The 21,350-nt window shown below is 36.1% G+C and overlaps 1 protein-coding gene across 3 annotated transcripts in view; it reads left to right on the forward strand.

Moving 5' to 3' along the window:
- Window positions 1–21,350, forward strand: part of XPO4 (exportin 4) — a 145,101-nt gene that overhangs the window by 54,624 nt on the left and 69,127 nt on the right. For all 3 annotated transcript variants that reach the window (XM_074216233.1, XM_074216234.1, XM_074216235.1), the window contains exons 5-6: window positions 17,133–17,249; window positions 17,958–18,111. In XM_074216233.1, the coding sequence (XP_074072334.1) occupies window positions 17,133–17,249; window positions 17,958–18,111 (271 nt within the window). The remainder of the gene's footprint in view (window positions 1–17,132; window positions 17,250–17,957; window positions 18,112–21,350) is intronic.

Genomic DNA, 21,350 nt, shown 5'->3' on the forward strand with positions numbered 1-21,350 from the left:
GTGTTGGTCTAATCTAAGTTTCTTCCATACTAACTTCCAATTATCCCAGCAGTTTTTATCAAAGAGGGAGTTTTTATCCTAATGGCTGGACTCTTTGGGTTTATCAAAGAGCAGATTACTATAATCATCTTCTGCTTTTACACCTAGTCTATTCCACTGGTCCACCACTCTATTTCTTAGCCAATATCAAACAGTTTTGATGACTGATGCTTTATAATATAATTTTAGATCAGGTAGGTCTAAGCCACCTTCTTTTGCGCTTTTTTTTCATTAAGGTCCTGGCAAGTCTTGACTTTTTAATTTTTTCATATGAATTTACTTACAATTTTTTTAACTCATTAAAGTAATTTTTTGGAATTTTGATTGGTAGGGCACTAAACAGATAGTTTAGTTTTGGTAGAATTGTCATTTTTATTATATTAGCTCTACCTATCCATGAACAGTTGATATTTGCCCAGTTATTTAAATCTGATTTAATTTGTGTGATAAGTGAGGAGCTGTTTTTTTCAGAGAACTTTTTTATCTCCTTTTCCAGCTGGCCAGTACTGATTTTTAAGGCATTCTTCTCTTCATTTGCCTTTTGTTTTGCTTTTTCCATTAGGCCTAAACTGGTTTTTAACATAGTATTTTCTTCAGTATTCTTCTTTTATTTCTTTCACCAAGCTGTTTAATTTTTTTTCATGATTATTCTGCATTGTTTTCATTTTTCCTCCATCTCCTTTAATTGCTTTTCAGAATCTTGAGGTCATCCATAGTCTGAGCCCATTTTCTGTTTCTTTTTTAGATTTTGCAAGGCAAATGTGGCTTGCCCAAGGCCACACAGCTAGGTAATTATTAAGAGCCTGAGACCGGATTTGAACCCAGGTACTCCTGACTCCAGGGCTAGTGCTTTATACACTTTGCCACCTAGCTGCCCTCATTTTCTATTTCTCTTGGAAGTTTTGCATCCAGAAGCTTCGATTTTGTCATCATCTGAGTATGTTTTCACTGCCTATATGACTAAAGTAATTCTCTATGGTCAGATTCTTTTTCTGTATTTTACTCATTCCCTCAGTCCAAGACAGCACTTCCAAGGCTTTGGGTTTTTTTTGGGAGGACCCCCCCCCCCCCCCAGACCTTTATTCCTCCAAGGTCTTATACTCTCTTGCTTGTGCTTTGACATGTGGATACCACTGCACTTCCCTCTGCCCTGGAGCTGTAAGGAGGGGATCCTGCTATCTTAGTATGGAAGGTCAAACTGAAATCTGGAACTGAGTGTAGGCAAACAGCAGAGCCCTACGCCGAGGGAGAGCAGAGAAATTTCTGCAGTCTTCCCTGACCCCCTTAAAATCTGTGGGCTTTGCTCTGGGGGTGCAGGCTGCTTTCTCCAGATTCTTGCTGCAGATTCTGTGGCCGATGCTCCTGACTCCACACTCATTCTGGTGTAGCAGAGTTCTGTCACCACCCCTTCAAGCTGTTGCTGGTGATCTCTGGGCTGGTTTGCACTACAACCGCAGCTTTTTTCCAACCCCTGGTCCTGGTGAAACACATCTTTCCAGTGGACTGGGAAAATGTATCACTCAGTCTTTCTGTGGGTTCTACCCCACTAAATTGTGGCTAGAGTCATCATTTGCTGGTTTTTGGAGTTTGTGGGGGGGTGGCAAGGAGTTCTGGAGAAATGCTGCCTTCAAGCCATCATCTTGGCTCCTCCCCTCTTTCATTAATCTTTTTTTAAGAAGAATTTATTTAATATTCTCATTTTGTACAAATAATGTTTTTTTATACATTAGTAAAATATTCTTGTTTAAGAGTAAGTGAAATATCCCCTCCCCCCCATAAATATAGACTTGCTTAAGCGATAAAGTAAAGGGGAGAGGAAAAAATGAAAATTAAAAAAATAGTAATAATTGTACGTATGGCCAGGTGGCGCAATGGACGGAGCACCAGCCCTGGAGCCATGAGCACCCAAGCCCACATCCAGCCCCGTACACCCAACAATCACCCAGCCATGTGACATGCAAGCCACCCCAACCCCACTGCCCTGCAAAAAACAAAAAAGACCTCAAATAAAATAAAATAAAATAAAATAAAATAGTAACAGTAGTAGGGGTGGCTGGGTGGCGGACAGAGCATTGGCCCTTGAGCCAATCCAGCCTCAGACACCCAACGATCACTCTGCTGTGTGGCCCCAGGCAGACCACCCAGCCCCATTTTCCCTGCATCCCCCCCCTAAAAAAAATAATAATAATAAAAAATGTGCTTGAGTCTTTGTTCCAACACCAACAACTCTGTTGTGGGTGAATCACATTCTTTATAAGTCCATCACAAAAGTTACTTCCATATTTTTCCACTGTTGCCATTGCTGATCGCAACTCCCTCCTTTCGTATTTCTCCACTACCATGTACTATATTTTCTCTCTCCTTTCACTCTGACTCTGTTGTAGGGTAGCTGAGTGGCACAGCAGACAGGTCCCCGGCTCTGGGGCCAAGAGCCCCCGAGCCCCCCTACTACCCCTTAGGCCCAGCATCCACCTGACCCTATGGTCCAGGACAGGTTATCCAATCCCAGCCCCTTGCAAGAAGTAAAAAACAAAATGTGTTATATCTGACCACTCTGCCCCCATGATCCATCCTCTCCTCCATCACTCACATCACCCCCCCTTCCCCATCCCCCCTCCTTCTTACTCCAGATGCCTATACCCCATTGAGTATATATGCTGTTTCCTCTCCTAACCACCTCTGATCAGAGCAAAGATTCCCTCATTCCCCCCTGCCTTCCCCCCTTCCATATCATTTCAATAGCTCATTGTAATAAGGAAAGTTATATGAAATATCTTGGCCTATTCCCCCTCTCCTTTTTCTTTCTCACATTACATTTCCCTTTTTTCTATTGACTCCATTTTTATGCCATACTTTATCTTCAAATTCAGCTTTCTCCTGTGCTTCAACTATAAAAGCTCCCTCTACCTGCTCTGTTAACTGAGAAGGTTCATATGAGTACTATCAGTGTCATTTTTCTATACAGGAATACATGCAGTTCATCACCATTAAGTCCCTCATATTTTCCCCCTCTCCTCCAATCTCCATGCTTCACCTGAGTCCTGTATCTGAAGATCAAACCTTCTGTTCAGCTCTGGCCATTCCAACAGGAACATTTGAAATTCCCTTGGTTCATTGAAAATCCATCTTTTGCCCTGGAAGAGGGCATTCAGCTTTGCTGGGTAATTGATTCTTGGCTGCATTCTAAGCTCTTTTGTCTTCTGGTATATTATATTCCAAGCCCTACGACCTTCCAATATAGTTGCTGCTAAGTCCTGTGTGATCCTGACTGCAGCTCCATGATATTTGAACTGTGTCCTTCTGGCTGCTTGTAATATTTTCTGTTTGACTTGGAAGTTCTGGAATTTGGCTATAATATTTCTAGGGGTTGGTTTTTGGGGATTTCTTTCTCAGGGGGATCTGTGGATTCTCTCCATTTCTATTTTGCCCTCTACTTCTAGAATATCAGGGCAACTTTCCTGTAGTAGCAATTCTTTGAAAATGATGTCAAGGCTCTTTTCCTGATCATGACTTTCAGGTATTCCAATAATTTTAAAATTATCTTTCCTAAGTCTGTTTTGCATATCAGTTGTCTTTTCAATGAGATGTTTTATATTTTCTTCTAATTTTTCATTCTTTTGGTTTTGAAGTATTGATTCCTGGTTTCTCATAAACTCATCAATCTCCCTGAGTTCTGTTCTTTGTCTGAAGGATTTGTTCTCCTCAGAGAGTTTTCTTATCTCTCTTTCCATCTGGCCAGTTTTGCTTTTTAAAGCATTCTCCCCCTCAGTAACTTTTTGAACTGTTTTATCCATTGGACCTAAGCTGGTTTTTAGCATGCTATTTTCTTCAGCATTTTTTTGGATCTCCTTGACTAGGCTGCTGACTTCATTTTCATGTTTTTCCTGCATCTCCTTTCTTTTCCCAGTTTTTCTTCTAACTCCCTCATTTGATTTTCAAAGTCTTTTTTGAGGTCTGTCATAGCCTGAGCCCAATTTCTGTTTTTCTTGGAGTCTTTAGATGCAGGAGCTTGTGTTTCCTCATCTTCAGACTGAGTATTTTGATCCTTCTTGGGCTCATATGCAAAATATTTTTCAATGGTGTTCCTCTTTTTTCTCTGCTTGCTCATTTTCCCAGCCTGAGCCTGGTTTTTGGGTTCTTCCTGTGCTTTTGGGACACTCCCACAAGGGTCTCAGTGTGTGAGGCTCTGTCTTCCCTCCTGGTCTGTGAATGACTATATGTGCCCCCCTCTGCCATGGGTCTGAGGTTGGGGGGCCCCTGCTGTTCTATGGGGGGGCCTAGACTGCAATCAGGATCTGAATGTGGTCAGAGCCCCAGAGTCCTGTTCCAGTGGTAGAGGACAGAGCTCTGCAGTCTCTCTCTCTTCACTCCCCTCCCTAGGTTCAATGGGCTTATGCCCTAGGGGCTCCTGCTTACCAGCTCTGCCTGCTTCTGTTTCTTGGAAGTGGGCTGTACTGGCTGTGCTGCTCTCTGTATGCCTTGTGGGCTGGGCTTCACTTGCTCTCTCTGGCAGAGGCCCCCTGCTCTTCCCCCAATTTGTGCCCAGTGCTCCCCAGGCTGTATCTCAGGAAACTCCCCCACCGCTGTGAGCCGTGGCTCCCAGCACCCTGGGACTGCCTCCGGGAGGCTGAAGTTCTTTCTCTCTGGTGGGCCGCCTCTCCCACCCGGGGAGCAGAGCTTTTCTGCTCTTTTCCAGGTTACCTTGAGTAGGAGAACTGCCTCAATGGGTCCTTCTGTGGGTTCTGTCTCTCGAAAGTTTAGAGTACTTAGCTTATAAGTTTTATGAGAGAGCGCCTAAGACACATCCATTCTTGTTGCCCTCTTGCCCCCCCCCCTTTCATTAATCTTAACAAAGTTATTTCAGGGTTGGGATTTCTTTTCTTCTTAAGAAATTATGCCCTACTAGGGCAGCTAGGTCTCTCAGTGGATAAAGCACCGGTCCTGGAGTCAGGAGTACCTGGGTTCAAATCTGGTCTCAGACACTTACTAATTACCTAGCTTTGTGGCCTTGGGCAAGCCACTTAACCCCATTTGCCTTGCAAAAAAAACAAAAAAAAATTATGCCTTACTGTTTGCAATGGAGAATACCATCTGTATCCAGATAAAGAACCATGGAGTTTGAACAGAGTTCAACGACTATTCCCTTTAATTTAGGAAAAAAACTGATATCTTATTGTCCCATCTTGTTATCTCTTAACCTTTATGTTTCTTCTTTAAGGATATGATTTCTCTGTCATCACACTCAATTTGGATCAATGTACATTGTGGAAACAATGTAAATACTGACAGATTGCTTTCTATGGGTGGAGGGAAGGAAGATTGGGGAGGAAAATTGTAATACTCAAAATAAATAAAATCTTTAATAGTAAAAAATAGAAAGGAGAAGCTCAGAAATATCAGTTCATGTGAATACAAAATAAACATTAAAGGTCAGTTATAAGGGGGAAAAGAAATTATGCCCTATGTTAAGATAAGATCAAAATGGATACAGGATTTAGATATTAAAAAACAATATTATAAGCAAACTTAGAGAACAAGGAATAGTTTACCTGTCATCTATGGAAAGGGAAGCAGTTTATGACCAAGGAAGAGATGAAGAGCATCATTACAAGCAAACCAGACAATTTTGATTACATTAAATAAAAAAAAAAACCATTGTAACCAGAGATCAAAAGAAATATCTAAATTGGGAAACAATTTTTACGACTAGTATTTCTGACGGACTCATCTCTAAAATATACAGAGAAGTGAGTCAAATTGTTTTAGAAGGATTTTATGTATTTTGAGGTTCAATTTAATTTGAGTTTCAACCCCCCCCCCCCATTCTTACATTGATTTTAGTTGAATATGATGACAGAGAAATCATATTCTTAGGGAATAAAAATAAAATTAAAATTACATAATAATTTGAAGATAATAGTCTTTGGTCATTGTTTAACATCCATAATTCTTTTTCTGCTTACAGATGGTATTCTCCATCAGAGATAGCCCCACATTGTCCCTGGTTGTTGCACTGATGGAAGGAGCAGGTCCATCAAGGTTGATCATCACCCCCATGTTGCTGTTAGTGTGCAAAATGTTCTTCTGGTTCTGCTCTTCTCACTCAGCATCAGTCCATGCAAATCCTTCCAGGCTTCTCTGAATTCCCATCCCTCCTGGTTTCTAATAGAACAATAGTGTTCCATGACATTCATATTCCACAGTTTGCTAAGCCATTGCCCAGCTGAAGGACATCCACTTCATTTCCATTTCTTTGCCACCACAAAAAGGGCTGCTATGAATATTTTTGTATAAGTGATGTTTTTGCCCATTTTCATCATCTTTTCAGGGTATAGACCCAGTAGTGGTGTTGCTGGATCAAAGGGTATGCACATTTTTGTTGCCCTTTGGACGTAATTCCAAATTGCTCTCCAGAAAGGCTGGATGAGTTCATAGTTCCACAAAAATGTATTACTATCCCAGATTTCCCACAACCCTTCCAACAATGATCATTGTGCTTTCTGATCATATTGGCTGATCTGAGAATTGTGAGGTGATACCTCAGAGAAGCTTTAATTTGCATTTCTCTATGGATTCATATGACTGTGAATTGCTTTGATTTCCTCATCTGTAAATTGCCTTTGCATGCATATCCTTTGACCATTTGTCAATTGGGGAATGGTTTGTTTTTTAAGTCAGATCTCTGGAAAGGGGAAGCAGTTTATGAACAAGGAAGAGATGGAGAACATCATTAAAAACACTAGATAATTTTGATTACATTAAATTAAAAAGCTTTTGCACAAAGAAAACCACTATAACTAAGATCAAAATAAATGTAAATTGGAAAACAATTTTTGCAACTAGTATTTCTGACAGTTTCTATACTATATAGAGAATGAGTCAAATTTATAAAATTTATAAAAAAACAAGCCATATGCAAAGGCAATTTACAGATGAGGAAATGAAGACGATCCATAATTTTTTGGAATAGTTGCTCTAAATCATTTACTAATTAGGGAAATGCAAATTAAAGCTTCTCTGAGGTACCATGTCACACCTCTCTGAATGGCCAATATGACCAGAAAGGACAATGATCAATGTTGGAATGGATGTGGGAAATCTGGGACACTAATATACATTGTTGGTGGAGCTGTGAACTCATCCAGCCTTTCTGGAGAGCAATTTGGAATTATGCCCAAAAGGCAACAAAAATATTTTCATACCCTTTGATCCAGCAATACCACTACTGGGTCTATACCCCGAGGAGATTATAAAAAAAAGGATAACTACATCACTTGTACAAAAATACTCATAGCAGCCCTGTTTGTGGTGTCAAAGAATTGGAAATTGAGTGAATGTCCTTCAGTTGGGGAATGGCTTAACAAACTGTGGTATATGTATGTCATAGAATACTATTGTTCTAAACAGGGAAGCCTGGAAGTATTTGCATGAACTAAAACTGAGCGAGATGAGCAGAACCAGGACACTGTACACCCTAACAGCAACATTGAAGTGATGATCAACCTTGATGGACTTGCTCATTCCTTCAGTGCAACAGGGACAGTTTTGGGCCATCTGCAATGGAGAATACCATCTGTATCCAGAGAAAGAATTATGAAGTTTGAATAAAGACCATAGATTATTTATTATCTTTAATTTTAAAAAAACATCTTATTATGTAATTTTGCTATGTCTTATATTTTATTTGTCTTCTTTAAGGATATGATTTCTTTCTCATCACATTCAGCTTAGATCAATGTGTACCATGGGAAAAATGTAAATACTAACAGACTACCTTCTGTGGGGGTTGGGGGGAAGGGAAGCAAGATTAGGGGAGAAAATTGTAAAATTCAAAATAAATAAAATCTTTCTAAAAAAAAGAAATTATGTAAATCATCAATATTTTATGTATTTATTTTCATTTATTCATCCCTTAACTAAATTTTGCTTCTTTGTGCTTATTTTAAGACCCTAAAGTACAATGAAATCTGCTTATTCTCAGGGCCTATTCAGTGTTTAACATCAGTTAATAAAATATTTGAATAAATGACACTCATTAGCAATGTCAGGGGTCTAAAATGAAGGATTTAGGGAATGTAATCTGCTCTAAGTGATTAGAAGCCTATGTGAAGTTCTTATTAGCATATTCATGACCTTGAGATCCAAAATCAAAATACAGTTTCCTCAAGATTTTGTTAAAGGGCAATTTTATTTTATTTTTATAATTTTTTTTTTTTGCATGTCAAATGGGGTTAAGTGGCTTGCCCAAGGCCACACAGCTAGGTAATTATTAAGTGTCTGAGGCCAGATTTGAACTCAGGTACTCCTGACTCCAGGGTCGGTGCTCTATCCCCTGCACCACCTAGCAGCCCCTTATTTTTATAATTTGTAAAATAAAACAAGTTCAGTTCAGTTGTGGTTCTTCATAAACAATGTTTCCTAAAGTATTTAGTAACTTCAGATTTTAGATTCTAGTAATTAACTATACATAGATTTCCTTTCCGATTATTTACCTCCGCAGGTGATACTCGTGACATGAATGACAAATATCTGTTTCTCCACTAGCTCGTTGGCACCAAGGATGTAGAACCTTAATGTTCATGAGTTCTGTTATCTCTCTTAGGAATGAGCAAATGTATAAGAATTATGTTTCTTTTTGGAAAACTCAACCTATTGCAAAAAAAAAAAATAGTCCTTATGGCAACCTGGTAGTTTTATTTTTTTGAAGCCACTAAAGTAACTGATGTTCTGACAATTATGGAAACATATTCATAATCAGTTGTATTTAACCAGAATGTTTTAGTTTGATATGGTTGGGTTTTTTTCATCTAAATTTTCATCTTAATAAATCTGTTTTTATCCTTCACTCTTTCTCCCTGATTTATGGGGTGATCTAGCTTATAATCTTCTGTCTTGTCTTTTTTTAGGATTTTGCAAGGCAATGGGGTTAAGTGGCTTGCCCAAGGTCACACAGCTAGGCAATTATTAAGTGTCTGAGGTCGGATTTGAACTCAGGTATTCCTGACTCCAGTGCCAGTGCTCTATCCACTGCGCCACCTAGCCGCCCCTTCTGTCTTCTTTCTTAATAAGATTTTATCAACAAGTTGAAATTCTAAATCATTGTTACCTTTGACTTCTGTTTCTTGACTAGCAAATCAGGTTGTTGACTGAGGCGCTTTTTTATCTTTTTGGTTTCATTTGGGCAATTATATCTATGAAGTTGTATAAAATTATTATAACTAATACTGTTGACTTTTTTTCCTTATATCACCTATTTGTTATCCATAATTTCAAATGGTTTAGGTTTAAATTGCTTCAATTTCATATTTTATCCTTTTTTCATTATTCTTCTAGTTTTATATTACTTTTGATCTTTGCTCTGACATGTCAGTGAACCGATTCACTGACTGTCTGGACCCGGACATACCCGGACATGATTCATATATAAATATAAATGATAGTTGTTATTATCTCAAATCACTTTTTTGGATAGTCTCCCACTTGTCAGTATCTTTCATAAACTGTTGTACCCAGATCTCAGTGCAGTGTATTCCCAGGTAATGAGACCTTTCCTGATCCCCCAGCAGCTGCTAGTCTTCCTTCTTATAAAAAATTATTTTCTATTTATTTTTATTTGTGTAAATATGTATACATATTTCCTCCCCTTCATAAAAGTATGAATTAGTTGAGAGCAGCGATTGTTACATTATTTTTTTACCCTTAATATCTAGCAGAGAGCTTGTTACCAAGTAGTAAAGACTTAAAGTTGTATCCTTTTACAATATTATTATTATCATCAACTTTAAAATTGTTCACATTTTTTATACAAAGAATAAAAAAAAGATGATTGTATATACACCTATGTATATCTATATAATATTTCTCTTTCTGGGCATAGTACTTTTATTAATACAACATTTGGCAACATTAAAATCATTTTAATGGCTGGTTTTGTTTTATTTTGATTTTTTTGGCTGACATCGTACTTTTGAATCATTGAACCTGTGACCCTTATAAAGATCCCCTAGTGTCTCATCACAATCTCCAGATCTTTTGTAGTGTTGTAGGGTTGATTGCTGATTATTTCTAGCTCAAGTATAAGACTTTATGTTAATACTCAGGAATTTGATGTCTTGTGATTGGGTTCATTGTTGTTAGATGTTAACCTTTTAAACCTTACTTGTTCCTTGTCTTATACTCCCTTCTAATTTCATATCATTGGCTTTATTTTATAAAATTGTATCATTTAATCAAACTTCATCTAATTAGTTGATTAAAAAAATTTTAAATTTGTTTCCTTTTCATTTGCATTTCTATCTTATTTCCCTGGCATTTATTTGAGGACAATGTCAGTTGCTGATTTCATCCTTGAGTGCTCTTGGTACCTAGCACCTTATAATACACCTTGCATATATCTGTGGTGAACCTAAGCCCCTGATCATGATCTCCCAATCTATCCTTTGTGTTTTCATTTTCATCCAACTTGTTTTCTCACTTCTCTCCCTCTGTACCAGTTTAACTTACAGCATTTATGTTAATGTATAGTTTTGTAACAAAATTAGCTGTGTTAAATCACCTTTGTTATATTCTCATAAACAGAGCAGATGCTTAAATTTAAAGATGAAGTCTGAAACTTATTCACAATTAAAACTAGTGTGTGAGGTTTTTTAGCTAAATTAATTTTCTCATGTTTGCAATATAATTTCTTTAATTTGACAAGTAATTTTGGAGGACCAATAACTTAATGAAGTTTCTTAATTGTCAAACATTTGTTTTCATTGAAACATTTTTACTCAAGTATATAGAATTATTTTTTGTAAACAGAATAAAAATTAGTTATTTTTTCATTATGCAATGATTTAAAGAGAATAATCATTAAATAAAAATATCTTTGCTTTATTTCTATTGTATTTTGTTGAGATGTTGCATTCAGACTTTTAAAGTGATCCAATTAATAGTTTTAATTCTAAAGTGATAGTCTAAAATGACATTTAATTTCACAATTTTGACGCACATCATTTTCCAAATGCAAATAGGCTCATTTTTCAAGCTCTTTTAGAAGTAGTCTTTTTCCTAGGATAGGAATAAAGTGGGTGAGAAATTCAATTGTCTATGGGTAGTGCTTGCCCTGTGTGGGATAAAGGAGCTAATCTCTCTTATCACAAGTCTCATTGATGTTTGCTTAGAGGAGCAGCTGAAAGTCTGCTTTATGTATGGCAACCTTTCATAAAGTTTATTCTTGGTAATAAAGCTCTTGGGATAAGTGCCAGGCTATTATAAGAGACAATCCTCTCTCTGAACAAGAGTATTTTATTTTGTCAGCTGGGTTTGGTGTTTGAGTATGTTATTCTTATGACAGAACTAATGAAGTTGCTGGAGAGTGAGACGAGCCGTGTCCATGAAATAGTTTCTTGATGGTATGAAGTTAATGACTTTACTAGAAACTAACACCCTGATATTAAAGCTTTAGAAATATGACTATTTTAAAATAATTGAGGGAGTGAATTTTTTTTCTTATATAGAAATATCTTATTTGATCTGGATAACTGTACCTGAATTTGGCACATCATAAAATTAATTATTATTTTTATTTTTTTGCCTTTAGGTTTAGAAAGAAAACTGGATCCAAAAAAGTTAAATGATTTACTCTAGGCCACATGGCTAATTAGTGGCAAAGTAAGGATTATACTTGTTCTCCTGTTAATAGGAAGATCATAATACTGAAAAGGTCATGAAAGTTTTTTCCTTAAACTCTTAATTTTGAATTGAATTGTGCTAAAGTCTCCTAATAGAATCTAATAGACTTGGTTTTCTGGTTTTCAACTCATATCAGGTTATTTTTTATGAATTAAAGATTAGTTCTATTTTAATCTTTAACTTGTTTTCAATAAACAAATCTATTTTTCTTCTCTTCTCTCCCTGTTAGGGAAGATTTCAGACATTGACCATGTTTGACAATGTGTCTCCTTTTGTGTTTTTAATCTTGTCACTTCTCTGTGAGAAAGTTCATCATGAGGCCATTTGAATTCTTGTTGGTCATTCTCTTGATCAGAATTTTTAAATTTTTCAAAGTTGTTTGTTTTGACAATTTTTTAATGAGTATAAAATGTTTTCCTGGTTTTACTCACTTCACTTTGCATCAGTTTGTGCAGGTCTTCTCAGGTTTATCTGAAATACTCTCCTTCATTATTTCTTAGAGCACAATAGTATGTAACTGTTCCATTACATTTATATATAATTATTTGTGTAACAATTACCCTGTAAATGGGTACCCCCTCCTCAGTGTCCAGTGCCTTGCCATCATAAAAAAGAACTGCTCTAAATATTGTGTACAAATCGATTCTTTTCTTTCTTTCTTTCTCTTTCTCTCTCTTTTTTTTAAATCTCTTTTGGCATAAACCTAGTAATAATATGGTTACATCAAAAGATGTGCATAGGTTAGTAACCTTTGGGGCATAGTTCCAAACTGCTTTACAGAATGACCAAACTAATTTTGCAGGTCCCATAGACCCTCCAGCATTTATCATTTCTTTTAACTAGCTTTGCCGGTCTGGTGAATGTGTATGATGGCATTTTCAAGTTGCTTCAATTTGTTTTTCTAATAATTCAGATTATTTTTTCATGGTTATTGATGACTTGGATTTCTTCCTGTGTATGATGAATGTTCATATTCTTTGATTATCAATTACGTGATGGACCGTCTAAATTTAAGTCAGTTCCCTATATCCCATAACTGATTAGAAGTGTCAAGTAGTAAGGTTGTGAGACTGTGTGACTCTATGTTTCAAGAATGAGAATAGGAGCTCAGTTAGACATAGTAGTTTAGAAGGGTAATACTGGCAAGGGAAGAAACATGGAATCTATTCAAAGGGAGCACAAGAACACCCCTTAAGCATAACAGAATGAGATTCTAGCATAGAGACCAACAGCCTTACATCTCTCAATAGTCTCTGAAGAAAAGTTCTAATGTTTGTAAAATAAATTCATAGCATTTTCTTAACTGAAAGTGACCTTGGAAATTAGTTTAATTTACTTAATGTGCCATTGAAAAAAATTATGACTCAGGTTGTGAGTTGTCCTTTGTCCAGACAGTTATGAACTTTGAGTTATAACTCACTGATCACAATGGTGAATTAAAATCAACAAAGAAAAACTAAATTCATGTTCAGTCTTACTTTATTTAAGAAGGCAGATGGATGTATATTTTTGAAAAATTACCAGTAGGATAATTAAAAATTTTAAGAGAAGGTGAAACAAAAGCTATCTATTATATCCTAATGGTAGTATAGACTAATCAGATCCAGGAAGAAGCAAAGGGCTGCCTGTCAGTTACTCTTTGAGTAAATTTTTTTTATCTTATTAAAATGAAATTCGGTATTTTTCAAAAGCGCTTTTTCTCTTGTCCTTTGCACCTGACCTTGTCAGTCCTGCTTCCCAGCCCCGAGCACTTGGGAGTAATTGTGGAGTACCTTTTTATGAGATCTCTATATCTGTTGTCTGTAGATTATACTAACCAAACTCACAGAAGTTTATGGTCATTTTGGCCAAATGGCAATGAGTTTTTCAGCCCCAACAACTCTTGTTGAAAACATTTACTGAGCCAGAGAGAATTTGTTATCTGCATTTGCAGAGGAAGGGCCTGTATGGACAAAACTCACAGACCCCACAAGGATCTAAAGTGAAGGACTATCACTTGCTCTTTAAAAGTGTGTGTCTAAAGCTGTGGTATATGTATATGATGGAACACTGTTGTTCTATTAGAAACCAGTAGGGATGGGAATTCAGGGAAGCCTGGAAGGATTTGCATGAACTGATGTTGAGCGAGAACCAGAATAACATTTTGCACCCTAACAGCAACATGGGGGTAATGATCAACTTTAATGGACTTGCTCATTTCATCAGTGCAGCAGTCAGGCACAGTTTTGGGGTATCTGCAATGGAGAATACCATTTGTATCCAGAGAAAGAATTGTGGAGTTTGAACAATGACCAAAGATTATTTATTAACTTTAATTAAAAAAAAATTTATCTTATTATGTAATTTTGCTATCTCTTATACTTTATTTTTCTTCCTTAAGGATGATTTCTCTCTCATCACATTCAACTTAGATCAAGTTTGTATGTATGTATACCATGGAAACAATATAAATACTAACAGACTGCCTTCTGTGGGGGTTGGGGGGAGGGAAGCAAGATTAGGGGAAAAATGGTAAAATTCAAAATAAATAAAATCTTTCTTAAAAAAAAAAGGTGTGTGGGTCTACACCACTGGAATCATAAGTTCCTCGGGAACTTAGCTGACAGACAGAAAGAGCTACTTCATCAACAAACCAGAGACCTAAATTTTAGATTGTGTGTCCACTGAAGCTGAGAAAGTAACAGGCTGGTATCACATTCAGAGTGAAGAAAAGCGTTATTTGTATTATCGGCTCTTTCTTGGATCTTTCTTTGAGTTTTCATTCTCTTAGAAGTTCATTCCTAGCTGACCCCAGCTTTAGGTATCACAAAATTCATTTTTAAAATTCTGCTTTCTTCATGGTGCAGAATTTCTTCAGTATCCTTGATGGGAAATCATGTAGCTTTGACCTGAAATATTTCCATTGGTGGGGAAGATTACTCACTTTGGGAGAGCCCATTTCATTTTTTTTATAGCTCTAATTGTTTTTCCTTAAATTATATTTAAATCTTCCTGCATGTTTTACCCCATAAGCTCATAAGATCATTGATGCAGAGATAGAAGAGATCTCAGAATTTATCTTGTCCAGCCCTTTTATTTTTGCCAATAAGAATTCAAAGGGCCTTGCTAGGTTAAGATCAAGGTCTCACAACTAATTATGCCCATTGTAGCTACTCAATAAATCAAATTCTTCTACTACCTGACAGCCCTTCAGATATTTGAAGCCATCTTCATGTCCACTCTAAGCCTTTTCATCTCTCAGTGAATATTTCCAGTTCTTTCAGCATCTGTTCTTCATTCTGACATGCTTTTCAAACCTATTACCATCCTGATCACCTTTCTGGACTTATTCCATTTTTTAGCAACCCTTAAAGTGTGTCCTCCATTACTAAAATCAGTTCTACAAATACGCTTTGACCAAGATAAAGTACAATGGGAATTATTTCATTCGTGTATCTATACCATATTCTATGTTATATATTAAAACAGTTGGGATTGTATTAAGTATTTTAGTAGTCATAACATAGTGCCTTAATTTGTGGTCAACTTAATCCCCTCACCCCTATCCTTTTTTCTCACATAAATTTCTATTGTTTGGTCTTCTCTGCCCTGTGTGTTGGTGCTTTATACTTATACATGTTGAAAAATATCCTGTTGATGTTATTAGCATTATTAAAATTAGTTGTGTTTCATAGATAAAGTATCAACTTGATAGTTATCTGTCTGACGTTTCCCCAATATGTCATAGTCCAGCACTTCTGAATTTTGCCAGGATATATAGCTATTCATGAAAATCTCCCTACAGTTATGAATTATTTTTAGGTCATAGAACAATTAAATTATTTTTGTGTAGTGTTTCTTAAATTAAAAAATTTCAATAAACATATATTTTATTTCCCAAACAAAACCCTTTCAACAAATGAATAAGTAGGCAAAACAAAATCCCTCTTTGGCCATATCCAAAAATGTCTCCTCCTATATGTTTAGACAGTCATCTCCTAGTTAGGAGATAGGTAGCATCTTCATTGGTCTCAGGAATCGTGGTTGATCAAAATTTCTAGGGGTTCATTTTTGTTTCTGTGTGTGTGTGTGTGTGTGTGTGTGTGTTCCTTCTGATGGTATTACTGAGTTATGGGGTCCACAGACTAATGTGACTTTTTTGAGTATCTTCATAAATTACTTTTCAGAAAAGTTTAGATCAAATTAACTGCTAGCTCCAACAACAGTATATTAATATTCTAATCTACTTCAACCTCTCCAACGCTTTACTTTTTTTAATCATCTTTGCCCATCTAAGAACCTCACAATTTATTTAATTTACATTTCATGCTAATAGTGATTCTTTTTTTTTTTTCTATTTGGTTGTTGAAAATATGCCTTTCTTTTTGGGGAGTGACTCCTGTTTTCACATGTTTATAATACATAAAAAAAAGCAATTCATTTCTAAATCAAAAAGACTAAGGTCTCTTCATTTTTAAAGTAAGGACGTTGGCTTAGATGATTTCTTAAGATTCATTTCAGCTCCAACATAAAGTGATTTTTGATGAATTGATCTTTTAATCACTGTAAATAGCTAGTGCTTTGTTTTTAATAGGTATTTAAATTGGGGAGGAGAGAAGTGATTGAAATTCATTCACAGAGGGTGAGACATCACTAAAGTTGCCCTGTGTAGTGCCTTAACTTTTAACTGTTTGTGATTTGAGGCAAATAAGGATTTGATTTAAATTTGCAGAGATAATGAGCATCTGTAGGGTCAAGGTACTGACATCAGAGGCATTTCAGAACAAAGATATTGCAGTTGTTGGGTGGATGGCAATGCGTTCAGCTGTTCTATAAGCTTGCATAAATAGTATCATCTTGACTTTAATCTTTCGGTTGTTCAGAGGTAGTGTGCATATTTCTGTTTAACCCATGGACTCTTGCCAGCATGCCTGACCTTTTAACAATTCCTACCACTCTGTTCATCTTTGTCACCTTGGCTCCAAATAGTCTGTGGATAAAGCCAATGGTTTTTTAGTTATGAATATGTTAGAATTATTGGGAAAGAAAGTGTTAATTTCTGGTTTCAGGGTCACTAGATAAGGCCTTCTTGAGATGAATTGTATTCACATAAAAACTTCTGGGAAATTGAATTATTGCCTACCTCTCATTCAGCATGACTTCAGAAAATAAATTACTTTAGCCTGTGGGAGAAACTATGAGTTCTTTATTTATATAATGTTTGAATAGGAAAACAGAGTGTGTCTTGAGTTCTCAAGTGAACAGAATTATTTTGCTGAAAGTGTCATTGAAGATGAGAACCGATTATTATGGTAATAGCTAATTTGCTGAATTTTAGAGTCTTCTGCCATCTAATAGACATTTTTTAACAAACTGGCAAAAATAATTGTTATTAGTGACCCTACACAAAACATTTGTCTTATTTTTCTTTTTTCTAGCAAACTCTGGCGTGTTCCATTCTAACAGCACTGTTGAGTGAGTTCTCAAGTTCAAGTAAAACAAGCAACATTGGTTTAAGCATGGAATTTCATGGTAACTGCAAAAGAATTTTTCAGGTACTGCTAAACAACACATATAATATAGGTCTTTTAACTTAATATTTCCTTCCTTATTCTGTCTTGAAAATGCTTGGATAAAAAGACTTTATCCAGGTGATTGAGATTCTGTACTGGGAAACTTTGCACTGACTTTTACTGGAAAAAAAGAATAAAATTTTCAATATTTTGAATCTCTTCAAAATCTTAGAGATTATTTAATATCAGGTTCATTCCTGAATTGCCTGATTATTTGCATAGTACTGATTCTAGCTTATTTCTTACTCTTGTCAGATTTAATTACTTTTGTTAGACCTCTTCGGGTCACAGAAATAAGCTTGACTGTAGACCAAGAATAACTATTTATTTTTAAATGTTATTGCTGATATTGTGGACTGGTTGTCTCATGTATTGTCTTGCTCAGAGGGAAGTGTTATGTGAAGGCAATTCCCATTATTTCCAGGACTATGCAATAGAACAACTGATTCTTCTTTCTTGACAACTTTGATAAACTCTGCCATAGTTGGAAAATGTGTGCTTTGTTATAGGATCAACATTTATATTTCAAATGTGTATGTTTGCACACTCATGTATTCAGATCCTTATACTATTGAACAAAGGTGAAGAGCTCATCTTTAAGAAACTAGACCAAAAGCACTATCATTCTAAAAGAAGATATTTTAACATTTATATTTTGATACAAGAATGTTTATAATTGCTTAATTTTAGGAAGAAGACCTTCGACAGATCTTCATGTTAACTGTTGAAGTGCTACAGGAGTTTAGCCTACGGGAAAATCTAAATGCTCAAATGTCTTCAGTGTTTCAGCGTTATCTTGCATTAGCAAATCAGGTCTTAAGTTGGAACTTTCTTCCACCAAATTATATCCTTTTAATGACAGGAGATTTAATTAGTGATACTTTTAAAGATAGGTAATTTACTTATATACTTTACTAGGAAGTAATTTGTATATTTTTATAATGTTTTCTTAAAAATTAATCTAAGATTTTTGTTGTTGTTTTGTTAAACTGGGTATTTGGGTCAAGAGTTTTAGATTTTCTGATTCCATACTGTGTTCCTACCATGAACTTCTGAAAACAGTTAAAATAATATAGAATCTACTTATAATTTTCCTCTAGATTCTAGGCAATTCATGGAGTAGAAAATTTACTAACAGAAAGTATTGGTTGGACAGCCCAGTTTTTGTTAGGAAAATCGTAAGATTTTTTTTTAGAAAGTTAAGGAATAGAAAGAAAATGGAAACTTATTTATCTAAGAAGTTTCATTTTATGACTATTTTTTCCTCCTTTTGTCATTCAGTTTTCATGGATTTGTTGTATTCTTCATTGAGGCCAGAATGGAATGCAGTAATAAAAAGTATGTCCCCATTTTCAGGGAAACTTAAGAAACACTAGCTTACTTTGAGAATTTTTTCCATGGAAAACAAATTGAAAAAGAGAGAATGCTCAATTTTATTTAAAGAAAAATATTTCTTAGTCCACACAAAATATGTTTTTTGCCAAAATCTCTCCTTTATTTTTTTTAGGTTTTTTTTTTTTTGCAAGGCAAATGGGGTTAAGTGGCTTGCCCAAGGCCACAGAGCTAGGTAATTATTAAGTGTCTGAGACCAGATTTGAACCCAGGTACTCCTGACTCCAAGGCCGGTGCTTTATCCACTATGCCACCTAGCCTCCCCTTACCCCTTCCTCTTAACTATCTGTTTGTTTCCTCTCTATCACAGCTAAATTCCTACAGAGTTAAACAACAAAAAAAAAACTTTATTTTTTGTCTCTACTTCCCCTCCTTTTTCTTTCCCTGACTATCTGACTTCTGACCTCATTATTCTACTGAAATTGCTTCCTTTTGCCACTTATGATCCCTTAATTGCCAAATGTTAGGAACTTTTTTTAATTCTCAAATTCTTTTTTGCAGCATATGACAACTGTTGACAACTTTTCTGCTGCATTTTCTTTTATCTTTGTATCTCAGGTTTTTCCTTCTCGGTTTCATTTGCTCAGTCATTTTCGGTGACCTACCCTCTAACTATGCGTATGCTCTACAATTTTCACTTGATCTCTCTTCTCTGTTTATTCTTGATCTGATTAAACTCCTATAGGTTTAACTATCCTTTCTCCTCAGATAACTCCCAAAATTCTATAACCAACCCTAGTCTTTCCTGAACTGTCTTGCATCACAATGTATCCATTCCCATTTAGTACTCTTAATCCAGAAATCATTGGCTTTCTTTCCAAATTTGCTCTTCTTAAGTTCCTGTGGAAGGTACCACCATTCTTCAAATCATCTAGATTTTCTACCTCAGAATCTATCATAATAGTTCCTCTGTCCTTGGTCCACTTGACTGGAGCCTAGAACATTCAGAGACAGAGCTAGAATATAAAAATTTAATTAGCATCAGGTTAATGACAGTTGGTTTGTTATGTGACTCACAGAAGAGAATGCCAGGCCTAGTGATAGAAAGATTGTGTCCAAATTCAACCCAAGACACTTCCAGGCTATGTTACTCTGGTCAAGTCACTTATCTTGTTTGTATATCTGTAAAATGAGCTGGAGAAGGAAATGGCAAAACACTCCAATTTCTTTACTAAGGAAACCCAAATAATGTCACAAAGAGTCAGACCAAATGAAAAGCTAGAGTAGCCACGATGGGCAATTGCCCAAGTTAGCAAGTCTGCTGAACTGAGGAAGAGACACATTTTTAAAAGTTTTTTTTTGACCTGCCTTAGAGCAAGATTACAGGCATGAAAAGGAGCATATTTGATAAGAATGTTCAGCTACTCATTTAGCAGGCTGAGTAATTTGGGCAAGATGTGGGGTGATTGGAGGCAGGGGAAGAATGTTTCAACTTTGGAGTTGTAAATTGTTAACCTCTGTTGTTGTTATTGTTGGGTTTTGATTTTGGTTTTGCAAGACAATTGGGTTAAGTGACTTGCCCCAGGTCACACAGCTAAGTAACAATTAAGTGTCTGGGATCAGAATTGAACTCAGGTCCTCCTGACTCCAGGGTCCATGCTCTATCTACTGTGCAACCTAACTGCCCCTGTTATTATCATCCTTACTATTTTTTGAATGCTGTCTGATACTTTAGGACTCCACGAGCCATAGCGTACCAGGCCCTTTGCATTATTTTTCAAAGTCTGTGTAAGTTCATGTTTGGTTTTTTTCTATAACACTATCTATTCATCTCATTTTTTGCCATCCTCTTCCTTTTTTATTGCCTTCAATCTTTCAGAATTTCAGGGTCTTTTCCAGTAAGGTCCCATCTTTTCATTATGTGGTCAAAATATTTAAACTTATGCTTTTATATTTGAAAAGCTTGAGTTAATTTCTTTTAAGTATGGATTGATTTGATCTCTTACATTGTTACTGGCAAAATCATAGTTTTGATGTATATGAACCTTTTTTTAGCAAGATAATGACTTTGTTTTTTAGAATGCTGCCCAGATTTGCCATGGCTTTCCTTCCAAGGAGCCAAGTGTCTTTTCTTGATTCATGGCTGTGGTCTCTGTCTGCCAGGATTACCTAGGAGTGTAATAACTGACACTATTTCGATTTCTTCTCTTTCCATTATTAGTGAGGAAATGATGGGACCATTTGTCAGGATCTTAGTTGTTTTGTTTTGTTTTTTTGATGTTAAGCTTCAAGTCAGCTTTTGCACTCTCCTACTTCACCCTCACCAAGAGACTTTATTTGCTGACAGTGTAGAGCTTTGTCACATTCCTTTTCCCATCTTTTTTTTTTTTTAAATTTATTTAAGGCAATGGGTTTAAGTGACTTGCCCAAGGTCATGCAGTTAGGCAATTACTAAATATCTGAGGTTGGATTTGAACTCAGGTCCTACTGATTCCAGGGCCAGTGCTCTATCCAAATGGAATACCTAGGTAAAATAGGATTCTAAGCTAGTGGTTTGTTGTTCGTGTCCGACTCTTGTTACTCGCACTTGGGGTTTTCTGGATAGATATTAGAGTGGTTTTCCATTTCCTTCTCCAGCTCAAATGTTAAGTGACTTATTCAGGGTCACACAGATAATCTGAGATCAGATTTGAATTTAGGAAGATGGGTCTTCCTGACTCCAGATCCAGCACTCTAGTTTTCTGAGCTACT

Source organism: Macrotis lagotis, chromosome 1, assembly GCF_037893015.1.
Source record: "Macrotis lagotis isolate mMagLag1 chromosome 1, bilby.v1.9.chrom.fasta, whole genome shotgun sequence".
In the NCBI taxonomy this organism is placed as follows: Eukaryota; Metazoa; Chordata; class Mammalia; order Peramelemorphia; family Peramelidae; genus Macrotis; species Macrotis lagotis.